Source organism: Hemicordylus capensis, chromosome 2 (assembly GCF_027244095.1).
Source record: "Hemicordylus capensis ecotype Gifberg chromosome 2, rHemCap1.1.pri, whole genome shotgun sequence".
NCBI lineage: Eukaryota > Metazoa > Chordata > Lepidosauria > Squamata > Cordylidae > Hemicordylus > Hemicordylus capensis.
Genome location: NC_069658.1, coordinates 297809165 through 297829318, shown reverse-complemented (window position 1 = coordinate 297829318; position 20154 = coordinate 297809165). Strand labels below are relative to the sequence as shown.

General features: G+C 43.9%; 1 protein-coding gene across 3 annotated transcripts in view; it reads left to right on the top strand.

The window, feature by feature from the left end:
* LOC128342443 (netrin-4-like) overlaps positions 1 to 20154 on the top strand; it is a 124106-nt gene that overhangs the window by 24421 nt on the left and 79531 nt on the right. For 2 of the 3 annotated variants that reach the window (XM_053289731.1, XM_053289730.1), the window contains exon 3: positions 18932 to 19195. The exons of the other annotated variant lie outside the window; for it this stretch is intronic. In XM_053289731.1, the coding sequence (XP_053145706.1) occupies positions 18932 to 19195 (264 nt within the window). The remainder of the gene's footprint in view (positions 1 to 18931; positions 19196 to 20154) is intronic. 3 annotated transcript variants of the gene reach the window in all.

The window sequence follows — 20154 nt, the reverse complement described above, 5'->3', positions numbered from 1 at the left end:
AACCCCAAACAAAACCCTGAAGATCAGATTATTCTTTGCACTCAAATGAAGTGTGCTGGATTGCAACAGCACTCTCACTCTCATCCAGCTAAGCTATTTAGAACTGTACAAGGGTCATTGTGGGGGACTGGTGGCTTGGATTGCCACTAGGACTTGGTGTGGCGGGGAAAGGTCAATTTTAAGCACATTATGTTAAAAGTAATTATTTAAAATATTAATGAAATATTAACCCTGCTAACTTGGCAAAGAGGCACCTTTAAACGTGGTGATTCTCTTTATTTAGCAGGGGGAGAGTAACTGGCCCTATCCACCCCCAGCACAGCATCCCTCCAGTGACTGTTGCTGGTGTCTGTCATGTTTCTTTTTAGATTGTGAGCCCTTTGGGGATAGGGATCCCTCTTATTTACTTATTATTTCTCTGTGTAAACTGCCCTGAGCCATTTTTGGAAGGGCGATATAGAAATTGAATTATTATTATTATTATTATTATTATTATTATTATTATTATTATTATTAATAAAAATAAATAAATAATGCTTTGTTTCATTGGTGTTGAGTAGTTTCTGGTTATTGGCCATTTTAAGTTCATCTCTTTCACTGTCCTTGATATATTCTTCAAGGCCTCTTTTCTCCTCTTCTACCATCAAACAGTAGAGAAGGAGAAAAGAGGCCTTGAAGAATATATCAAGGACAGTGAAGAAGATGCACTTAAAATGGTCAATAATGGGAAACTACTCAACACAAATGAAACAAAGCAGGCCTAAAAGAGAGAGGAGAGCTGGTCTTGTGGTAGCAAGCATGACTTGTCCCCATAGCTAAGCAGGATCTGCCCTGATTGCATATGAATGGGAGACTTGATGTGTGAGCACTGCAAGATATTCCCCTCAGGGGATGAAGCCCCTCTGGGAAGAGCAGAAGGTTTCAAGTTCCCTCCCTGGCAGCATCTCCAAGATAGGGCTGAGAGAGATTCCTGCCTGCAACCTTGGAGAAGCTGCTGCCAGTCTGTGAAGACAATACTGAGCTAGATAGACCAATGGTCTGACTTAGTATATGGCACTTTCCTATGTTCCTATGTTCCTAAGAACAAGTCAAGAACCGAGCAGAAAAATGGAAAAATAAGCCACTGCATGGTCAATATTTGCACAATATAACTGGAAAATCAGACATCACCAAGACCTGGCAATGGCTTAAGAATGGCAACTTGAAGAAAGAAACAGAGGGTTTAATACTGGCTGCACAAGAACAGGCACAAAGAACAAATGCAATAAGAGCAAAAGAAGAAAAGTCAACAACAAAAGCAAGTGCTGCCTTTGTAAAGAAGTAAATGAAACAGTGGACCACCTAATCAGCTGTTGTAAAAAGATCGCACAGACTGACTACAAACAAAGGCATGACAAGGTAGCAGGGATGATACACTGGAACATCTGCAAAAAAATACAAGCTACCTGTAACCAAAAATTGAAAAAGTTGTCGAAAACGAAGATGCAAAAATATTATGGGACTTCCGACTACCAACATAAGGAGAAACATAAGAACAGTCCTGCTGGATCAGGCCCAAGGCCCATCTAGTCCAGCATCCTGTTTCGCACAGTGGCCCACCAGATGCCGCTGGAAGCCACAGACAGGAGTTGAGGGCGAGCCCTCTCACCTGCCATTACTCCCCTACAAAGCCATCCAGGTTGTTGGCTGTCACCACATCCTGTGGCAGAGAGTTCCACAAGTGGATCACGTGTTGTGTGAAAAAGTACTTCCGTTTGTTGGTCCTAGACCTCCTGGCAATCAATTTCATGGAGTGACCCCTGGTTCTAGTGTTGTGTGAGAGGGAAACGAATTCCTCTCTCTCCACTTTCTCCACACCATGCATGATTTTATAGACCTCTATCATGTCTCCCCGCAGTCGTCTTTTTTCTAAACTAAAAAGCCCCAGGAGTTGTAGTCTTGCCTCATAAGAAAGGTGCTCTAGGCCCCTGATCATCTTGGTCGCCCTCTTCTGCACCTTTTCCAGTTCTACAATGTCCTTTTTAAGATGTGGTGACCAGAATTGTACACAGTACTCCAAGTGTGGTCACACCATAGTTTTGTATAAGGGCATTATAATGTTAGCCGTTTTATTTTCAATCCCCTTTCTAATGATCCCTAGCATGGAATTTGCCTTTTTCACAGCTGCCGCACATTGAGTCGACACTTTCAACGAGCTGTCCACCACAACCCCAAGATCCCTCTCCTGGTCCGTCACCGACAGCTCGGATCCCATCAGTATATACTTGAAGTTGGGGTTTTTCGTCCCAATGTGCATCACTTTACACTTGCTAACATTGAACCGCATTTGCCATTTTGTCGCCCACTCCCCCAGTTTGGAGAGATCCTTTTGGAGCTGCTCATAATCTGTTTTGGATTTCACTACCCGGAAGAGTTTGGTATCATCTTCAAATTTGGCCACATCGCTGCTTACCCCTGCTTCTAGATCATTTATGAATAAATTAAAAAGCACCGGTCCCAGTACAGATCCCTGGGGGACTCCACTTCTTACTTCTCTCCATTGTGAAAACTCTCCATTTATACCTACCCTCTGTTTCCTGTCTTTCAACCAGTTAGCAATCCACACATGTACTTGTCCCCTTATCCCATGACCGCTAAGTTTCCTCAGGAGTCTTTGATGAGGAACTTTGTCAAAAGCTTTTTGGAAGTCCAGGTAGACTATGTCAACTGGATCACCTTGATCCACACACTCATTGACACTCTCAAAGAAGTCCAGAAGGTTGGTGAGGCAAGATTTACCTTTGCTGGCTCATTCCCAGCAGGGCCTGTTCTTCTAGGTGCTTTACAATTTTATCCTTGAGGATGCTTTCCATCAATTTGCCTGGAACGGACGTTAAGCTAACCAGCCTGTAATTTCCCAGATCACCCTGGATCCCTTCTTGAAAATCGGTGTTACATTTGCTACTCTCCAGTCCTCTGGTACAGAGCCTGATTTCAGGGATAAGTTAAATATTTTAGCAAGGAGGTCGGTAATTTCACATTTGAGTTCTTTGAGGACTCTTGGATGGATGCCATCTGGCCCTGGTGATTTGTTAGCTTTTAGTTTTTCCAGACAGTTTAGAACATCATCCCTTGTCACTTCTATCTGACTCAGCTCTCTAGCCTCCATCCCTAAAAAGCCTAGTTCAGGAACAGGTATATGCTCAGTATCCTCTGCCGTGAAGACAGATGCAAAGAACTCATTCAGCTTCTCTGCAACCTCCATATCCTCCTTAATAATCCCTTTCACTCCCTCATTGTCTAATGGTCCAACTGCCTCCCTGGCAGGTTTCCTGCTTCTGATGTACTTAAAGAAGTTTTTGTTATTCCCCTTGATACTTTTGGCTAAATGTTCCTCTAACTCTCTTTTTGCCTCCCTTATTGTCACCTTGCATTTCTTTTGCCAGAGTTTGTGTTCCTTTCTGTTCTCTTCATTTGGACAGGCATTCCAATTTCGGAAGGAGGTCTTCTTCCCTTTTATGGCTTCCTTGACGGTACCCGTTAGCCATGCTGGCATTCTCCTGGACTTAGTGGTACCTTTCCTCTTTTTGGGTATATAATCTAACTGGGCTTCTAGTATTGTGGTTTTGAGTAAACTCCATGCACTCTGGAGCAAAGTGGCTCTCCTGATTTCCCCCTTCAGCTTTCTTTTCACCATACTCCTCATTTTGGAGAAGTTTCCTCTTCTGAAATTCAAAATGTCTGTGTTTGACATCCTTGGTGATTCTCTCCCCACATGTATGCTGAATTTGATGGCACTGTGGTCACTGTTCCCTAAAGGGTCAATGACACTGATGTCACGCACCAGGTCCTGGGTGTCACTCAGAATTAGATCCAAGGTCACCTTCTCTCTGGTTGGTTCCATGACCAACTGTTCTGGGGCACAGTCATTTAGCGTATCTAGAAAATTGACCTCTTTGTCCTGACTTGAATGTGAATTTACCCAGTCTATGTGTGGGTAATTGAAATCACCCATAATTACAGCCCTGCCTCTCCTTGACGCCTCCCTGATTTCCTCCTGCAACTCCCGGTCACTGTCGGCATTTTGATCCGGAGGGCGATAGCACGATTTCTTTCCGGCCTTGTATAGTCACCCACAGGGTTTCTGTGGAGGACTCGAGTCCACCTAGGTTTTCTAGCTTGTTAGATTCTATCCCTTCTTTAACATACAGTGTGACCCCTCCTCCAAGGCGCCCCTCCCTGTCCTTTCTATAGAGTTTATACCCAGGGATAACAGTGTCCCACTGGTTCTCACTGTTCCACCATGTTTCTGTTATGCCCACTATATCTATTTCTGCGTTAGCAACCAAGCACTCCAGCTCACCCATCTTGGCTTGGAGGCTTCTGGCATTGGCATACAAGCACCTATACACTGAATCTCTCCCCTGATGTATGCTATTCTTTTGACTCTTAGACCTGCTGGCAGAGGCTCCCATCTGCTCTTTATGCGGTTCTGCTCCGTCCCCTTCTGTTTTATCTGAATTCTTTGCAGCCTCACACTTTAAAGGATGGCTTTTGCCAAACAGGATACTGGCAAGCTCCCATCGGCTGTTCCCCAGGTGTCATTTTAAAAGCTGCTCTGCAACCTTTTTGATTTTTAGCGCCGGCAGTCTGGTTCCATCTTGGTTCAAGTGCAGCCCGTCCCTTTTGTACAGGTCTTGCTTGCCCAAAAACGTGTCCCAGTGCCTAACAAATCTAAACCCCTCCTCCCGGCACCAACGTCTCATCCATGCATTGAAACCCCTCAGCTCTGCCTGTCTCACTGTACTTGCGCGTGGAACAGGTAGCATTTCTGAGAATGCTACCTTGGGGGTCCTGGACTTCAAAATGCTACCTATCAGCCTAAATTTGGCTTCCAGGACCTCCCGACTGCATTTCCCCACATCGTTGGTGCCGACGTGCACCACAACAGCTGTCTCCTCCCCAGCACTGCCTAGGAGCCTGTCTAGACGCTGCGTAATGTCCGCAACCTTCGCACCAGGCAGGCAAGTCACCGTGCGGTCAACACGCGGGTCACAAACCCATCTCTCTATCCCTCTAATGATCGAATCACCCACTACAAGGAGGCCCCCACCCCCCAGAGGAGTATCCCCTGTGCGAGAGGTTATGGGCTCATCATCCACGGAAGGGGTCCCTTCTAAAGGAGCATTTCCCTCTTCCTCAGACCAATGTCCTCCTTGCCCAAGACCTTCATTCTCCCTGACAGCAGAGGAGCTACCAGCCCTGGAGTGGGATGCCTCTATCACATCCCTGAAGGTCTCGTCCACATGCCTCTCTGTCTCCCTGAGCTTCTCCAGATCCGCCACCTTGGTCTCAAGGGAACAGATTTGTTCCCTGAGAGCCAGGAGCTCCTTGCACCGAGCACACACCCATGACTTCTGCCCATGGGGCAAATAGTCATACATGTGGCACTCTGTGCAATACACTGGGAAGTGCCCCTTCCCCTGCTGACCTTCTATCTTCATACTGTTTTTGTTGGCTCTTTACAGTATTTAGGGAGCTTATTGTCCATTTATTAGATAGTTTACTAGGATAGGACTCAGCTGTAATGGTCAGCTATTTAACTGTCCAAACAGCCTTTCCCAAGAATATGAGGGATACGAGGGAGGGATATGTACTTACGTTCTCTTCTCTGCCAGGCTCCTTGTGATCCTTGTGATCGCAGGGGCTCGTTCCAGGCTCCCCCGCACACTTCCCGCTAAACTCCTGCAAAACTCCTACGTCCTGTTTGCTATCCCTGTTCAGACAAACATCTGCCACACAATACACCAGATATAACTGTAGTCAAGAAGAAAGAAAATCAAGTCAAAATAATCGACATAGCAATAGCAGGGGATAGCAGAATAGAAGAAAAAGAAATAGAAAAAATCACCAAATACAAAGATCTACAAATTGAAATTGAAAGGCTGTGGCAGAAAAAGACCAAAGTAATCCCAGTGGTAACTGGCGCCCTAGGAGCAATTCCAAAACAACTTGAAGAGCACCTCAACACCATAGGGGCCACAGAAATCACCATCAGCCAATTACAAAAAGCAACTTTACTGGGAACAGACTATATTTTGCGATGGTATCTATAATAATAACAGTATTGATAATAAAATTCAGCCATCCTTGGGAAGGTCTCAATGTCTGGATAAAACAAACCAGTCAATAACACCTATGTGTGTAAACAAGAAATAATAATAATAATAATAATAATAATAATAATAATAATAATAATAATATTATTATTATCATACTCACTGGCAGGGTTGCCAACTCTGACTAAAGTTATTCCTAGACATATTTTTATAAATATTTGAGGGGGCAGAAGTTTGGAGTCAGGGGGAAGGTGAGGGGAAAGAGGGATGGTGTCAGTGGGCTCTGGCCCAGGGATGGAGAGCATCTGGCCAACTGCACTGAGCTGCTGCTGCTGCTCCTCGTCAGCAGGACAGGCCAAGAGCTTTTCATGGCTCCTGCAATTGCTGCTGGTTATTCCTGCATGTGGGCCAGTAGAAAAGTCCCCATGGGCTGGATCCAACCCTCAGGCCTTACGTTATGCAGTCCTGCTCTAGACCTATTCAGAAATTATGTTGTACGTGAGTACAGTTGTTTGTACATATGTACCTGTTTGGGTTTGAAGGACTGTACATACATTCATACAAAAAGTGGACCTGAGTACAGGACCCTCAAGTGTAGAGATAGGAAGTGCACTGCTTTATGTGTGTTGAACAGAAGGTGTGAATAACTGTAATTGTGTACAAATCTGTGTGTGCACACGCACACACATATGCACTCTACATACATTCTATGTGCATTCAACATGAATAGGGCTCCTATGTGCATATAAACTATATGTACATAGACTCTGAAGACATGACCGGGACCCTGCCAAAAGCAAAGTCCCCAATCGTATGGATAAATCCATACCTATACAGCTTGTACATGTATCAGGTCTATTTACAAGTTTCACTGAATGCCCTTAAGGCAGGGCGAGGTCAGTAAGTAGGGTTGCCAGCCCGCCAGCCAGCCTGGAGTCTGTAGGAATTAGCATACATCTTCAGGTGACTATTAAAAGCAATCTTGAAGATTGTAATGGCTTGATATTGTAAAAAATATTTATAAAAATATCTCCAGGAATAACTTTAGTGAGAGTTCGCAACCCTGCCAGTATGATCCAAGCCATCTCCTATACATTCACATGACATAAGCCATGTCACATGCAGAGGACCATTATCAGCTGCTGATGGTTCAGGAAGGGGCCAAGACAAGGCCCCTCCATTTGCTTCATCTGTTGTTACACAGGAAATGTTATCTGCTGTGGCAAGAGGAGGGACCAAGGCCAGCGTTCTATTTGTCACCCCACTGGTGGTCACTGAAGATGTCAGTTAGTAAGTAAGTAAGTAAAACTTTATTTCAGTCGTAGACCAGCAATACAACAATATTAAAATAATAATAATAACAACAACTATTCGACACCAATGAAAGAAAGCAGGCCTACAAGAAAGAACAAGTCAAGAAACGAGCAGAAAAATGGAAAAATAAGCCACTGCATGGTCAATATTTGCACAATATAACTGGAAAATCAGACATCACCAAGACCTGGCAATGGCTTAAGAATGGCAACTTGAAGAAAGAAACAGAGGGTTTAATACTGGCTGCACAAGAACAGGCACTAAGAACAAATGCAATAAGAGCAAAAGTCAAAAAATCAACCACAAACAGCAAGTGCCGCCTTTGTAAAGAAGCAGATGAAACCGTGGCCCACCTAATCAGCTGTTGTAAAAAGATTGCACAGACTGACTACAAACAAAGGCATGACAAGGTAGCAGGGATGAAACACTGGAACATCTGCAAAAAATACAAGCTACCTGTAGCCAAACATTGGTGGGACCATAAAATTGAAAAAGTGGTAGAAAATGAAGATGTAAAAATATTATGGGACTTCCGACTACAAACAGACAAACATCTGCCACACAATACACCAGATATAACTGTAGTCGAGAAGAAAGAAAAACAAGTCAAAATAATCAACATAGCAATACCAGGGGATAGCAGAATAGAAGAAAAAGAAATAGGAAAAAAATCACCAAATACAAAGATCTACAAATTGAAATTGAAAGGCTGTGGCAGAAAAAGACCAAAATAATCCCAGTGGTAATTGGCGCCCTGGGTGCAGTTCCAAAAGACCTTGAAGAGCACCTCAACACCATAGGGGCCACAGAAATCACCATCAGCCTATTACAAAAAGCAGCTTTACTGGGAACAGCCTATATTCTGCGACGATATCTATAACAATCGACAATAAAATTCAGCCATCCCAAGTCCTTGGGAAGGACTCGATGTCTGGATAAAACAAACCAGTCAATAACACCTGTCTGACTGTGTAAACAAGATATAATAATATAAAATCAGACTACATTTATACGCATTTGGCATATTATATAACAATATTTGGCCACGATTTGAATAACATCCGAATTAGGATTAGTGAGCAAATAGTTTAAATAAAAATCCTCTCCACGACCCGGAAAATTAATCAAAAGTGGGGCAATTTGTTGGCGTCTTATGTCTCTGTAATATTCACAGTGCAGTAAAACGTGAGCAGTTGTTTCAACGTTACCAGATCCACAAGGGCATAATCTTGATGCGTATGGTATACCCTGGAATCTCCCATGGAGCACAGCTGTTGGGAGAGCATTTACACGGGCAAGTGTTAGAGCTCGTCTAGATTTTGGAATTAAGATGCTACTTAAATATGTAGCAGGCTTGAGCTCGGTGCACTGACTACCTATGTAAATGCTACTCGGTAACTTTGCATGTTCCATCTGCAACTCCACGTCATGGATACGTTGCACAATTTCTCTTCTGGCCTGATCGAAACCTAATCTGATAAAATCATCATGAGAGAATCCATATAATAGTAATTTTTCTGTAATTGCCAATTTCCATTTGGGAACATGTCAGTTGCCTGGTGAAGGTAATGGGTTTAGGCCTCAGTTGTCTATCGGCTTAGTGTGACGTGCCATCATAAGATTTTTATCTTTACAGTTTTCATGTTGTTTTGATTTAGTTCAACTGCTTTATGCAGCATTGATTTTGTTAGTTGCATACAACATGCTAAAAGAAAGGCGACGATGACGACTACTATTTATATGCCACATTACAACAAAAGTTTTTAAAGTGGTTTACAAAGAAAAATAAATAATAAATAAGATGGTTCCCTGTCCCCAAAAGGACTTACAAACTAAAAAAAAAACTTAAGGTAGACACCAGCAGCAGCCACTGGAGTGATGCTGTGCTGGAGCTGGATAGGGCCAGTTGCTCTCCCCTTGCTAAATATAAGAGAATCACCACTTTGAAAGGTTCCTCTTTGCTCAGATAAATCCTAATAAAATCCATAAATAACTCAGCTAGCAGCTTCCATCTTCTATGTAACGTGTGATATTTGCACCTTGAGGATGATCCACGGCAACATCCTTCTTCCACACAAGGATAGCCTGCCACTCAGGGCTCATGCATCCTTCTCGACTGTAGGCTTGAATTTCCAATAAGAGGTACTTTTGTTGGGGGCACATCTTTTCATGTCTACTCCAGATTGGGAGATCAGGTTATAATAACAGCATTATCTGCATCAGGCATGGAGAATCAAAACATGGACCCACAAATGACAGGAAATCAAAAATGTGAGACATTGTCTCTGGAATGAAGATTATTCTCTTGGCTGGAGATAAAATATCAGTGAGATGAAGCAGTGCCAGCTGTAGAAGCTTCCTGATAGTTCCTCTTCAGTTTCAGTTTTTCTGTAGCTGCAGGACTCTCCTAAATTCCTTGCTGTTTTCTGATTTGTTTGTTTTTTAAAGGCTATTGTAATAATCATATTATTATGATCATATTATTATACGATAATAATATGATCATAATATTTCAATAATCATATTATTTCAATAATAATAATAATAATAATTCAATAACAATATGAAAGAAATAATCATATTAATATGAAGCACAGCTTCATAATATGGTGTGAATGGAAACACTCAGGTAAAAATCGAAGGTACAGATCTCTGTCTGTGGAGGGAAACTGCGGGTCAATTTTTTTCTAAACTGTAGCTGCCCGCACTTGGACAAACATACAGTGAAAACAGAGGCCCCTTTACCTCTGGTTTCATGTTATGTGTGAATGCGGCATCTCTCTTTCTCTCCCATACACACAGACAGAAACACGCACACTGATGTGTTTTATATAATATTTTTATTATATGGGATTTAACTCTTGTAAACCACCTTGGGATTGTTTTTAATGAAAGGTGGTATATAAATTTAACAATAAATAAAATAAAATAAAATAAAATAAAATAAAATAAAATAAAATGATGGTAGGAGAAAGGCCTCAGAAATAGGGCAGGTTCATATGGAAGGAGGTAATGCCCAAGATACCTGATGCCAGGCCAGTTACACCTGATGAAAGAAGCAAGCAGGGAAACCAATGTATAATAAGTTAGCCACACAGCCAAAATTTTACTGGTCCTCCCAAAGTTTTATCTTCTGGGCCAGTTGCCAAGAATTGTTATTAGGAACAGACATTTTTGCTTTCCTTTTCAGATTCAATTTTTACAGCTGAATTGATCATTACCACCTCACAGTAAATAGCAGTCTACACCTTTTGCACTTAGAGAGAGTTGACACAACTACCCAGTTTTCAGCATTAGTATTTTATGGGCAATTATGCGTTAATCATATTAATACTCCTTGGTATGGATGGCTGTAGTCCCACAGAAGTATGATATTAACCCATTGGAACAGATCTATGCCATTAGCTGTGTGAGTGGGGGACACATAGCCCATGGTTCATGGGGACTTGGAGGTATCAAAGCAAACTACTAGAAGAAAAGCAAGACCTGAAACAGAAATATTTGTAAAACAACAAATCCATAGGGGGCACTGGGAATTTTAAAAACTCTCTGAAAATTAAATAGGCATATGTGATTTCTTAAGATTGGTTTATACTATCATCAGAAACAAGTGGTAAGGCTGTACCAAGACTGTACGTCTTTAGGGGTTGCAAGTGCAGGCTGCATGTTTGAATGTTCTTCTGTGATAATGAAGAAGAAAAACCCAGCATACATAAACTAGGAGAAACTGTGAAATGTAATGTCAAGAAGAAGTGCTAAGTAGTCAGTAGAGCCTTCTCCTAAACAAAAAAATTTATGTGTGAAGGAAAGTTTGTGTGTGGGACCATTGAAAATCGGTCTTCCTCCTGCAGACTGAAGTGGCATGGCCCAAGAAAAGCTTACCACTTGATTCTGACAATTGCATAATGGAACCTAAAAAACCAGGGCAGGCATATGTAGATATAGGCCGCATTTGCATGTAACTTGGAACCATGTTCTGTGCGCCCCCTGCCTCCCTCTCCCATCCTCATTTGGACATACTGGAAAGCATCCTCTCTGCAATCTGCGAGACTGCAGAGAGGTGGGGGAGCTGGCTGTGTGGGCTTCCCTCTTGCTTGTATAATCCACACACCCAATCAGGGAGGGAGGGAGGGAGGAGCTTCCTCTCTCAACTCCAGTCTGGTTGAATGCAGCCTCCAGTGCTGCATTTGGACCGCAGGTTGGCTCCATAGACCCTCAGTTTGGAGCAGTGAAACGCACTACAAACCGAGGGTTCAAACTGGAGTCTTCTCAGTGCAACCTCAGGTCATGCTACTGAAGGGACCGGAGTTGCACGCATTTGAACATAACGGTAAGGAAACTGTGCATCCCTGCAACTCCAGTCCCCTATTATGTGTGAATACGGCCAGTGTGTCTATGTGGATAGGAGTCAGTGTGGTAGAGTGATTTTAAAAGGAGACCTGGGTTCAACTCTGCCTTCAAGACATGAAGTTCACTGGGTGATCCTTGGCCAGTCACTATCTGTCTAGCTTACCATACAGGGTTGTTGTGAAGATAAACTGTGTGGAGAAGTTTGTATATTGCTTTGGGGTACTTGGAGGAAGGGTGGGATAAAAAGGAATAAGTAAAGAAAGAGTATCGACTTGGTTAGCAATAGTTCAGGTTAAGTTCTATGGGATATAGTAAACAAACTGTTTGGAGTCCCTGGGACTAGACCTATTTGTGCTTGGCTCCCCTGTTTGATGAACTTGTTGTCTGGAGAGTCCTTGGGGGAAATAAGGGTTCCCAGGTTCCACCCATCCAGGCTGGCCACTGGGCTTCCTAAGCAGGCTCTATATAGACTTCCTGTTTGGGAAGTCTTTGCCTGGGATTACAACTGCTTCCTGGTTTTCCTGACACCCCCTGTCTCTTGATCCCTAGCCCTTCCTTGATCATTTACTCCTATGGAAAAAACAGTCATTTCTTCCTATTGAGAAATCAGAATTTGTAATACCAAGGCTCATGAGGCCATTCTCCACTGAGCAGGAGGCTCTAAAGATCATAGTCACAATATCAATGTGATACTATAAGTCTAGTCCCAGTTTTTACATCGCACTTTCTCTTGTACTATGTCATCATCTATAATCCCCCATCAAATCCATATCTTCTGTTTCCTTTAGATCTTCAAGAACCAGTCTCCCCACCCCACCATCCTTGCTATTTTCTTTATCAGATCCCGTTTTTTTCCTTTGTTTTTGTTATGCATTACTTGATTGTCATTTTAGCCACTGGACAAGGCCTGTGTTATCTCTGTGTTCATCCAGCACCTCGTTACTGGTAATACCAAGTACATTATTATCACCAGCAATGGAGAAAACTGTTTGGCTCTGTAGAGAGTTTGAATATGAGAATACAAAGACATGCTTGTTTGCATGAGCCTGCAGTAACACCTACGACCCCGCCTTTCTCTCTCTCTCTCAAATTCCATATTCATGCCAAAATATGTTCTGATTTCTTAAGAGGAAGAAATGGAAAGGAGGTATTCTGTAACATACACGTCTGTATTACAGCAGCTCTGCACAACAGTGGCTGTGGCTACAGGCTAAGCCTGTGGAATGTTACTTTTTATTCCGAACTGATAGCTGGAATATTGGGAAAGGAGTAGAAAATCGCACAGAAGCTCCCATACACATTGATACGGTGCTTGACAATGAAGGAGAGGGCAGCAAACAATGCAGCCGTGACAAAGGAGATGGTATAATTTAAAAGATACACAAAATAACAATAGACATTAGATATGTGGAACAGCTTCTACAGAAGCACATGCTGACTGCAGTATTATAGTTCTTCTAGTGGAAGCAGCTGAGTTGTGCCCAGTCTGGGTAAGCCAGATGGCAAGGCCCTTTGTTTGAAGGCAGATGCCACCTGCTCAGTCCAATCCCAACTGTAGGTCACCAACTTGCATGGCTGTGATGGTGTGGCTGTGTTTGGCCATGCTCTGCATCATGTAAACCATTCCCAGGCATTTGTACCTTGCTGAGAAGACTCTGTGAGTGATTAGTCAAAATACTCTTTGTTAGAAGAGCAGAAGGGTGGGGTGGGATAAGAGAGACACCTTTAAAACTCAGGGCTTGTCTTCGTTTCAAGGGGTGGCCTTGGACATTTCATGCCCCAGGCAACATATTCAGGTTAAGATGCTGATCTCTGGCAAATGTATTTCCCTGGAGATCTTCCAAAGCCCACACCCAGCCTGGAACAGGCTTTGGATGGCTTTGGGAAACTGAAGCCAAACTGATTGGGGCTTGGGTTTTGAGAGTGTAAGACATCTTAATCTGTTTTAAACAAACGTTGAACAGATATATTTTGCTTGAAATCATTCTTACTTGCCTCAAGCATGTGGTGGTTTGGTGGTTTGGTTCATACCATGCCATCAGCATACATAGCACTTTACAGAGTTACGCTGGCAACCTCAACATATCCCAGTGTGTGTGTAATCTAAACTAGACAGTGGGGAACAATAGAGGGAAGGAGAGACAGATGGGTAGGGAGAAGATAATGTGGGCATATGCTGTGAGCACAAACTTAAACCTTGGTTGTAGTAGGGGATGAGGAAATTAAAAGGACAAGTGAAAGGCCACACAGAAAAGGTGAGATTTGAGAAGGAATTTGAAGGAAGGGAGAGAGGTGACACCACATATACATTCAGGAAGGCAGTTCCATATGGCACGGCCGGGGGCGGGGGAGCAAGGGAGAATGAGTGGAGGTGTTTAAAGGGACAGGAGGCCTTCAGTCAGCTGAGAGTGGGAGAGCTGGAGAAGTTGAGCTCTTAAGTAAGGATATAATTGGAACCAAGAGTGTAAATAAATGCTTATATGTAGGCACACCTTGGAGGTTGTTTTGGTGAGCTACATGCAACAGTTACCTTTAGTTACAGCCATAAAGAGGGGGAAATGAAAGTTGTGCACAATGCCCCATGTTATAATTTAAAATACCAGTTTTAGGCTCATGTGACAGTTTAGGGCTCTTGAATTTTGAAGTTTCCAAGGCAAAACTCTCAATCTCAAATATATTCATTTCAGTGCCGTTTGAATTCATATTTAATTTCAGCGCCCCTCTAGCAGCAATGGAATGGTGCTATCTGAGCTGAATAAGCTGGCCTATTTGGCTTTGTTTCCATTAACCAAGCTCAGGCAGGCACGTGGATTGAGTAAACTTGGTCACTGGCCTTTAATTCCGTCCATCGGAAGAATGCTGGGCACCTGTGCTAAACAGAATGGGCTATTTGCGCATGGTTCCATTCACCAGGGGAATGCGGACAGCTGGCCGGAAAGGGCCTGTGTTGTTTTCTCATGCTTTCATTGATCAGGGAATGTGTAAAGCACCTGCACAGCTTGTACAGGCTGGGCAATCTGCCCATCGCTCCTATGAGCAAGGGACGTCTCTGGTTTGAACCCTGGGCCACTTGCAAATATGCTTCCTCTAAGAAGACAGGAAGAAGAGGGCAAAAGAGCAGAGCAGATCTTCTACAAGCAGGAGCAGAAAGGCGAATTCATGGCAGGCCCTTCTGCAACACTTTATAGATGTTTCTACAGCTCCCAAGTCATCAAGTTGATTTCTGTTATTTTTGCAAGGTGGGAATTTTTTAAAATACTGGACACTTTTTCAACACAAATTAAAACTTCCATCTAAGATTTCAGATACCTTTTGTGAGAGAGGATTTCCTGTCCTTCCATATGTAGACAAAACAAAGACATTATGCACCCAGCTATTCAGCTTTGGATTCAGAAACATATTGTCATTTTAGTTGAATAAGTGCTGGTTAGAATCACAAACTTTACCACAAATGATTTAATAAATTTAATTTATTTTGAAATTGTTTTGAATTCGATTTCCTAATATATCTGTGGATACATTCTCTATTATTCCTAACTCTAGGGATAATCCAGAAAGGTGGGGAAGGGGTTTACAGAGCCATAGCGAGAGAGCCAACCTAGCCAGTCAGCAGCACTTGTGGCAGAGGAAGGGTAAGAATATAGAGCTTTTAAATCTTGATGTCATGTAGCTGCAATACCTGGAGAGAAGCACCAGAAAAATTGTTAAAGCAATTTCCCTGCTCAAATTCCTGGACAATAAGTGTCCAGTTCAATACTTCTCCTACATTCTGGACAGGCTTTCAAATTCCTGGACTGTCCAGGCCAATCCTGGACATGTGGCAACCCTACTCCAGCAAGCAGTAACCCAATTTCCAGCAAGCAGTAAGGAATGCAGAGAATCTTTTACATGCAGTAGCTGCATCCATGCATCATGCCAAACCATGATTTGTAAAGCCAAAGTATAGAGCAATGACTAGTTTTACAGTTATGTCCAGTCATCGTGGGAATTGTAGTACTAGGAGGAGCGGTAATGATGACATAGTAGGCAAGATCTGGACACCAACAAGTTGTTTCTTTATGCTCAGGGCCAAATTATATGTTATATTAAATGTGTAATTGGCCCTGCCATGCTTAATTTTACTTTACTAAGTAGCAGCTGCAGGTGTGGGGCAATCTGTATGGGAAGAAGCCCCACAGCTTCACATGCTTCACATGATTGCCCCTGGCCTTCACATGCTGTGATCTGGATCAGGTCTGTTTAGTAAAGGAAACTGAAGCGCATCAGGGTCAATGAAACATTTAACATGACATGTAGATTGGTTCTCAGATGCATTCTTACAGCATTTGGCCACATTCACATGTAATGTGAAACCAGAGGTTGATGATCCCGCGGTTAATATTTGAAACCATGAATCACATCCCAGACATTTGCCCAACTGCAGTTCGGCAGCCTCCAGGTTCAGGGCTGGGTGCCCCCACTTCCTTGGCCACTGAAGCTGTATCCCAGGCAGCCTCACACTGCTTGTGTCACCAGATTGAGGGCAGGACATCAGCACATCGTCTAGGCGGCCTTCATTAGCCCTGATCCTTATGTTGATTGTGCTTGGCTCGTTCTGGCTTAGCCGGCCAGAATCATCAAGCTGATGATAGTTTAACCCCTCCCTCACTGAATTCGCAGCTATGTCCTTGCTATAAATCTGCAGAAGAGCATTGAATTGAGGGCAAATTCCTTGATAGCAGGACTTCAGAGGGGCATATCCACATGTGGGCGGGGGGTGGCAAGCCTCTAGGGATTTGACTGGATGTGGGCAGCATTGTGTTGGGGGCCAGGGGGAAGCCCATTTGCCATTCTCCTCGCCATGGTTGCCAAATAACCCAACTTTCTCTCCCACCTCACCTCACTCTCTGGTTTCTGAATCCATGGATCGACACACCTCCCAGTTCATTAAAAGTGATCTCTCCACACACCATGTACCCCCAGCATGGTCCATTCCATACACAGCAAGCACAGGAGAATATGTCCTCCCCTGCTGTATCCAACCACCTAAACTACTTTCACTGGCCAGGTCTTAGAAGGGGAAATGTACATTTGACTTTGGAAAGAAACACAATTTAACAGCAATACCCTGGCAGCCTTTTAATTGCGTGATGGGGACAGGTGTTCCCAATCTCTGATCCCAGTGATGCCACAGCTGCAGGCAGTGATCCTATGCTACCATCACTGGGTTTAAGAATGGTGCACCCTTCCAACACCACCCACCTGGCTGTGGGCTGGAGGGAGATGCTCCCAGCTGTATCTTGCAAAGCCTGCACTCACTACCCACACCTCCCTGCTACCACCAACAATCCTCAGGAGTGGGGCTGCGGGGACAAGGGGCCCGCCCCACCACCTCCGCTCTTGTCCTCTGGATGTGCAGGTGGATCCACGGGCTCCTCCAGCAGGACATCTCCCCTATATGTTGTGCAGGATCAGCAGGCCACAATTACCTTAGCTAGGGGAGAGGGGACCTGTGCTCACCCCTCTACCCAGTGGCCTCTCAGAGTGAGGTAGATAAAGAAGAAAATAGGGAGGGGTGGAGTTGGGGGGCCCTTAGGAACTGGGGGCCCCGGGTTCTTTGAACCCATCTGCTCAATTATAGTTACACCCGTTTGTGGCTTCTACCCATTACCCTGGCATAGACATCTATGAACTGCCCCGTCAAGTCTACTACACCTTGCAAAGTCATGGTGTAGTAGTGCTTCCGCCTGCAGTACTCCTCATGGTGTTGAGGGTGGTGGTGCTAAAATGTCCATGTGTGTGCCATCTATACACTCTATACCCCACGGCCACCATCTTCCTCAGCATTTCCCAGCAAAGGTGTAGGTGCACACCTTTTGGGCAGGTAACACCTTTCTTATGCCAGGCAACCAATGTGGCCTGGCATGTGTCAGCAGCACAGGTTGTCCGGTGAGGGGCATTGTTGTGTAAGGGACAGACCCACCCCCCAGACCAATGTGCCCTCTAAGGCGTGCACATGTGCACGCGCTCACACATTTTTTCATGTCCACTCAGTTAATTTTAGATCCCACTCAGGTTGAATCAGGAAGACCCCACTCTGAATGCACGTGCGTACACACTGCCTTGATACTGCTGCCCAGAACAAAACACATTCCACACACAGATGAAAAGAAATTAGAGAGAACACTGCCCCCCCCACCTAACTTAATTGGGGGGCCAGTGATCCCAAAGAGGGGATCTCTGTTGCTGTGCAGTGTTGCTGTGCAGTGGTGTGCTGTACACCTCAGTGTACAGCACATTGAGTTGTACACCTTGGCTGCCAGTAAGGCTAAATAGCACAACATGTGCAGTGGTGGGTGTGGCTGCCTCCCCACTTTTCACTGTCTCCGTCTTTCTCCCCTATATTTTTGTTGGGGCACCATTTCCCCTTGAAAGTGGCAGAAAGCTGTAAAAACCCCAAAGGTTAATGTTTCTTTAAATACTCTGAATGTGGGGCCATGACGTCACTATTGCCAGGCAGAATCGGAAAGAGAAAAGAGGATGGCGGGGGCATGGTGCTTTAGCCAATAATTGGCCACCGAGAGCCATGGCATGCATAGATCCACCATGTTCCTGGGCGAGTCTGGGCCGCCCTTCCTATTATTACGGTTCCAAAAGCAGCACAAAACTGCTGTTATGGCAGCATCCATGTTTGGACATAACGCTGCTGCCACCAAACCTCTGCATAGGGTGGTGAAACGTACTACAAACCAAAGGTTCAGCTAGGAGTTTGGCATGCACCACAGTGTATGCATTCTGACGTAACAGAGTTACAGCCTCTGTCCAGTTAATCTCTAGTTTCGCATTACATACGAATGCGACCAGTGTCTCCTTTCTCTCTCTCCCCTGCCCTCATTCTGCCCTTTCCTGTATTCCTCCTCACCCTTTCCCCTTTCTACCAGGGCACTCTAGGACAACACTTCTGAAAAACAAACTGGAAAGTGAACGCAGCTCTAAGGATACAACAAGAAACTGAGGAGCTCTTTGAATTCTCAGCAGCTTCCCCAAATTAGTTTCCAGAATTCTTTGGGGGAAGCAATGTAAGCTAAATGGCCATACATCTACTATAAATGTGTAATGTACTCACATTTGGTGTAGTTCATGATGATGAGGCATAATCATCATCCTCTCCACTCTCTCTCTGCTCTCAGGTAATCTTTCGCGCCTTAACTCCAGCTAACAAGATCGAAGACCCATACAGTCCTGAAGCACAAGACCTTTTGAAACTCACCAATTTGCGGCTTCTCTTATTAAAGAAACAAGAGTGTCCTTGCCAAGGCTCAAGACTGCTAGAGAAACCTCACCGATTTGCCCACTATGCCATCTATGATCTAATTGTCCGGGGCAGTTGCTTTTGTAATGGTCATGCAGAAGAATGTCAACTAGCCAATGGGACAGGAGCCATCGACAATATGGTGAGTGACCTAGTAATGATTTCCTCTACTAGGTTAAAAAACAAAAACCTCTGCCTATCCAACTGATTTCTCAACAGCATTAACTGATATCATTGTGGCTCAGCTTATAGACTCTGAAATTTTGCCACAGTGAGCATCTCTAAGCATTTTTTAAAATAGTCCAAAGGTTTCCTATGTATAATTAAGACCCAGTTCATATGTTACCATAGTGACAGGGCTGCTGTAGAAAAATTACTTCTGCATAGTCAAAGCATTATGTTATAATATGGCAATATATGCAAGTCACATAGATTTGCCAGACCACAGGATGAGTAATTTCCCCTCCACATCTCCCTTACTGTATCTGCATTGAGGCCACTGGCACTGGCATGGAGGTAGCCAGAATGGCTTTTCATGCTAAACCTTTGCTGGGAAGGATCAGATAAATGCTCATATCCTTTTTGCAAACTTCATGTTGTGTCTTCTTGGTCTGTCTAAGTGTATTCCCTCTCCCACACAGAAAAATTAAATGAGTTTTGCCTCAAGCTCCCCGTCTGTCTGAACCCATAACTTATAACAATCCCTTAACCTATTTTAACCTCCGTGGGGTTTTTTTGCTAATACAAGAAGGGAATTAGAGGTTGGAGGGACCTGAAAGAGTGGACATTCCCTGAAAAGATTCTTGATTTACTGGGTTAAACTAGCAGAGTTTTTAATCTTTGGTGGGTAGAGCTCACCATTCCATAGAGACCTAGATGCACTAAGTCTGGCGTTTGCATTCCAGATTACTGTTGCACTAGCACAAACATGTCTGTGCTTGCTCAACAAGGTGTAATAAAGGCATCAACTTTGGGATGCTTCAGAGGTTTTGCAGGGAACTTTTGCACAATATCACAAGAGTGCCCTTTCGAGCATCCCCATGACTTTGTGCAGTTATGCAATCTTCTTGTACTAGTGCAACTTCTTCTGTTGTGCAATTG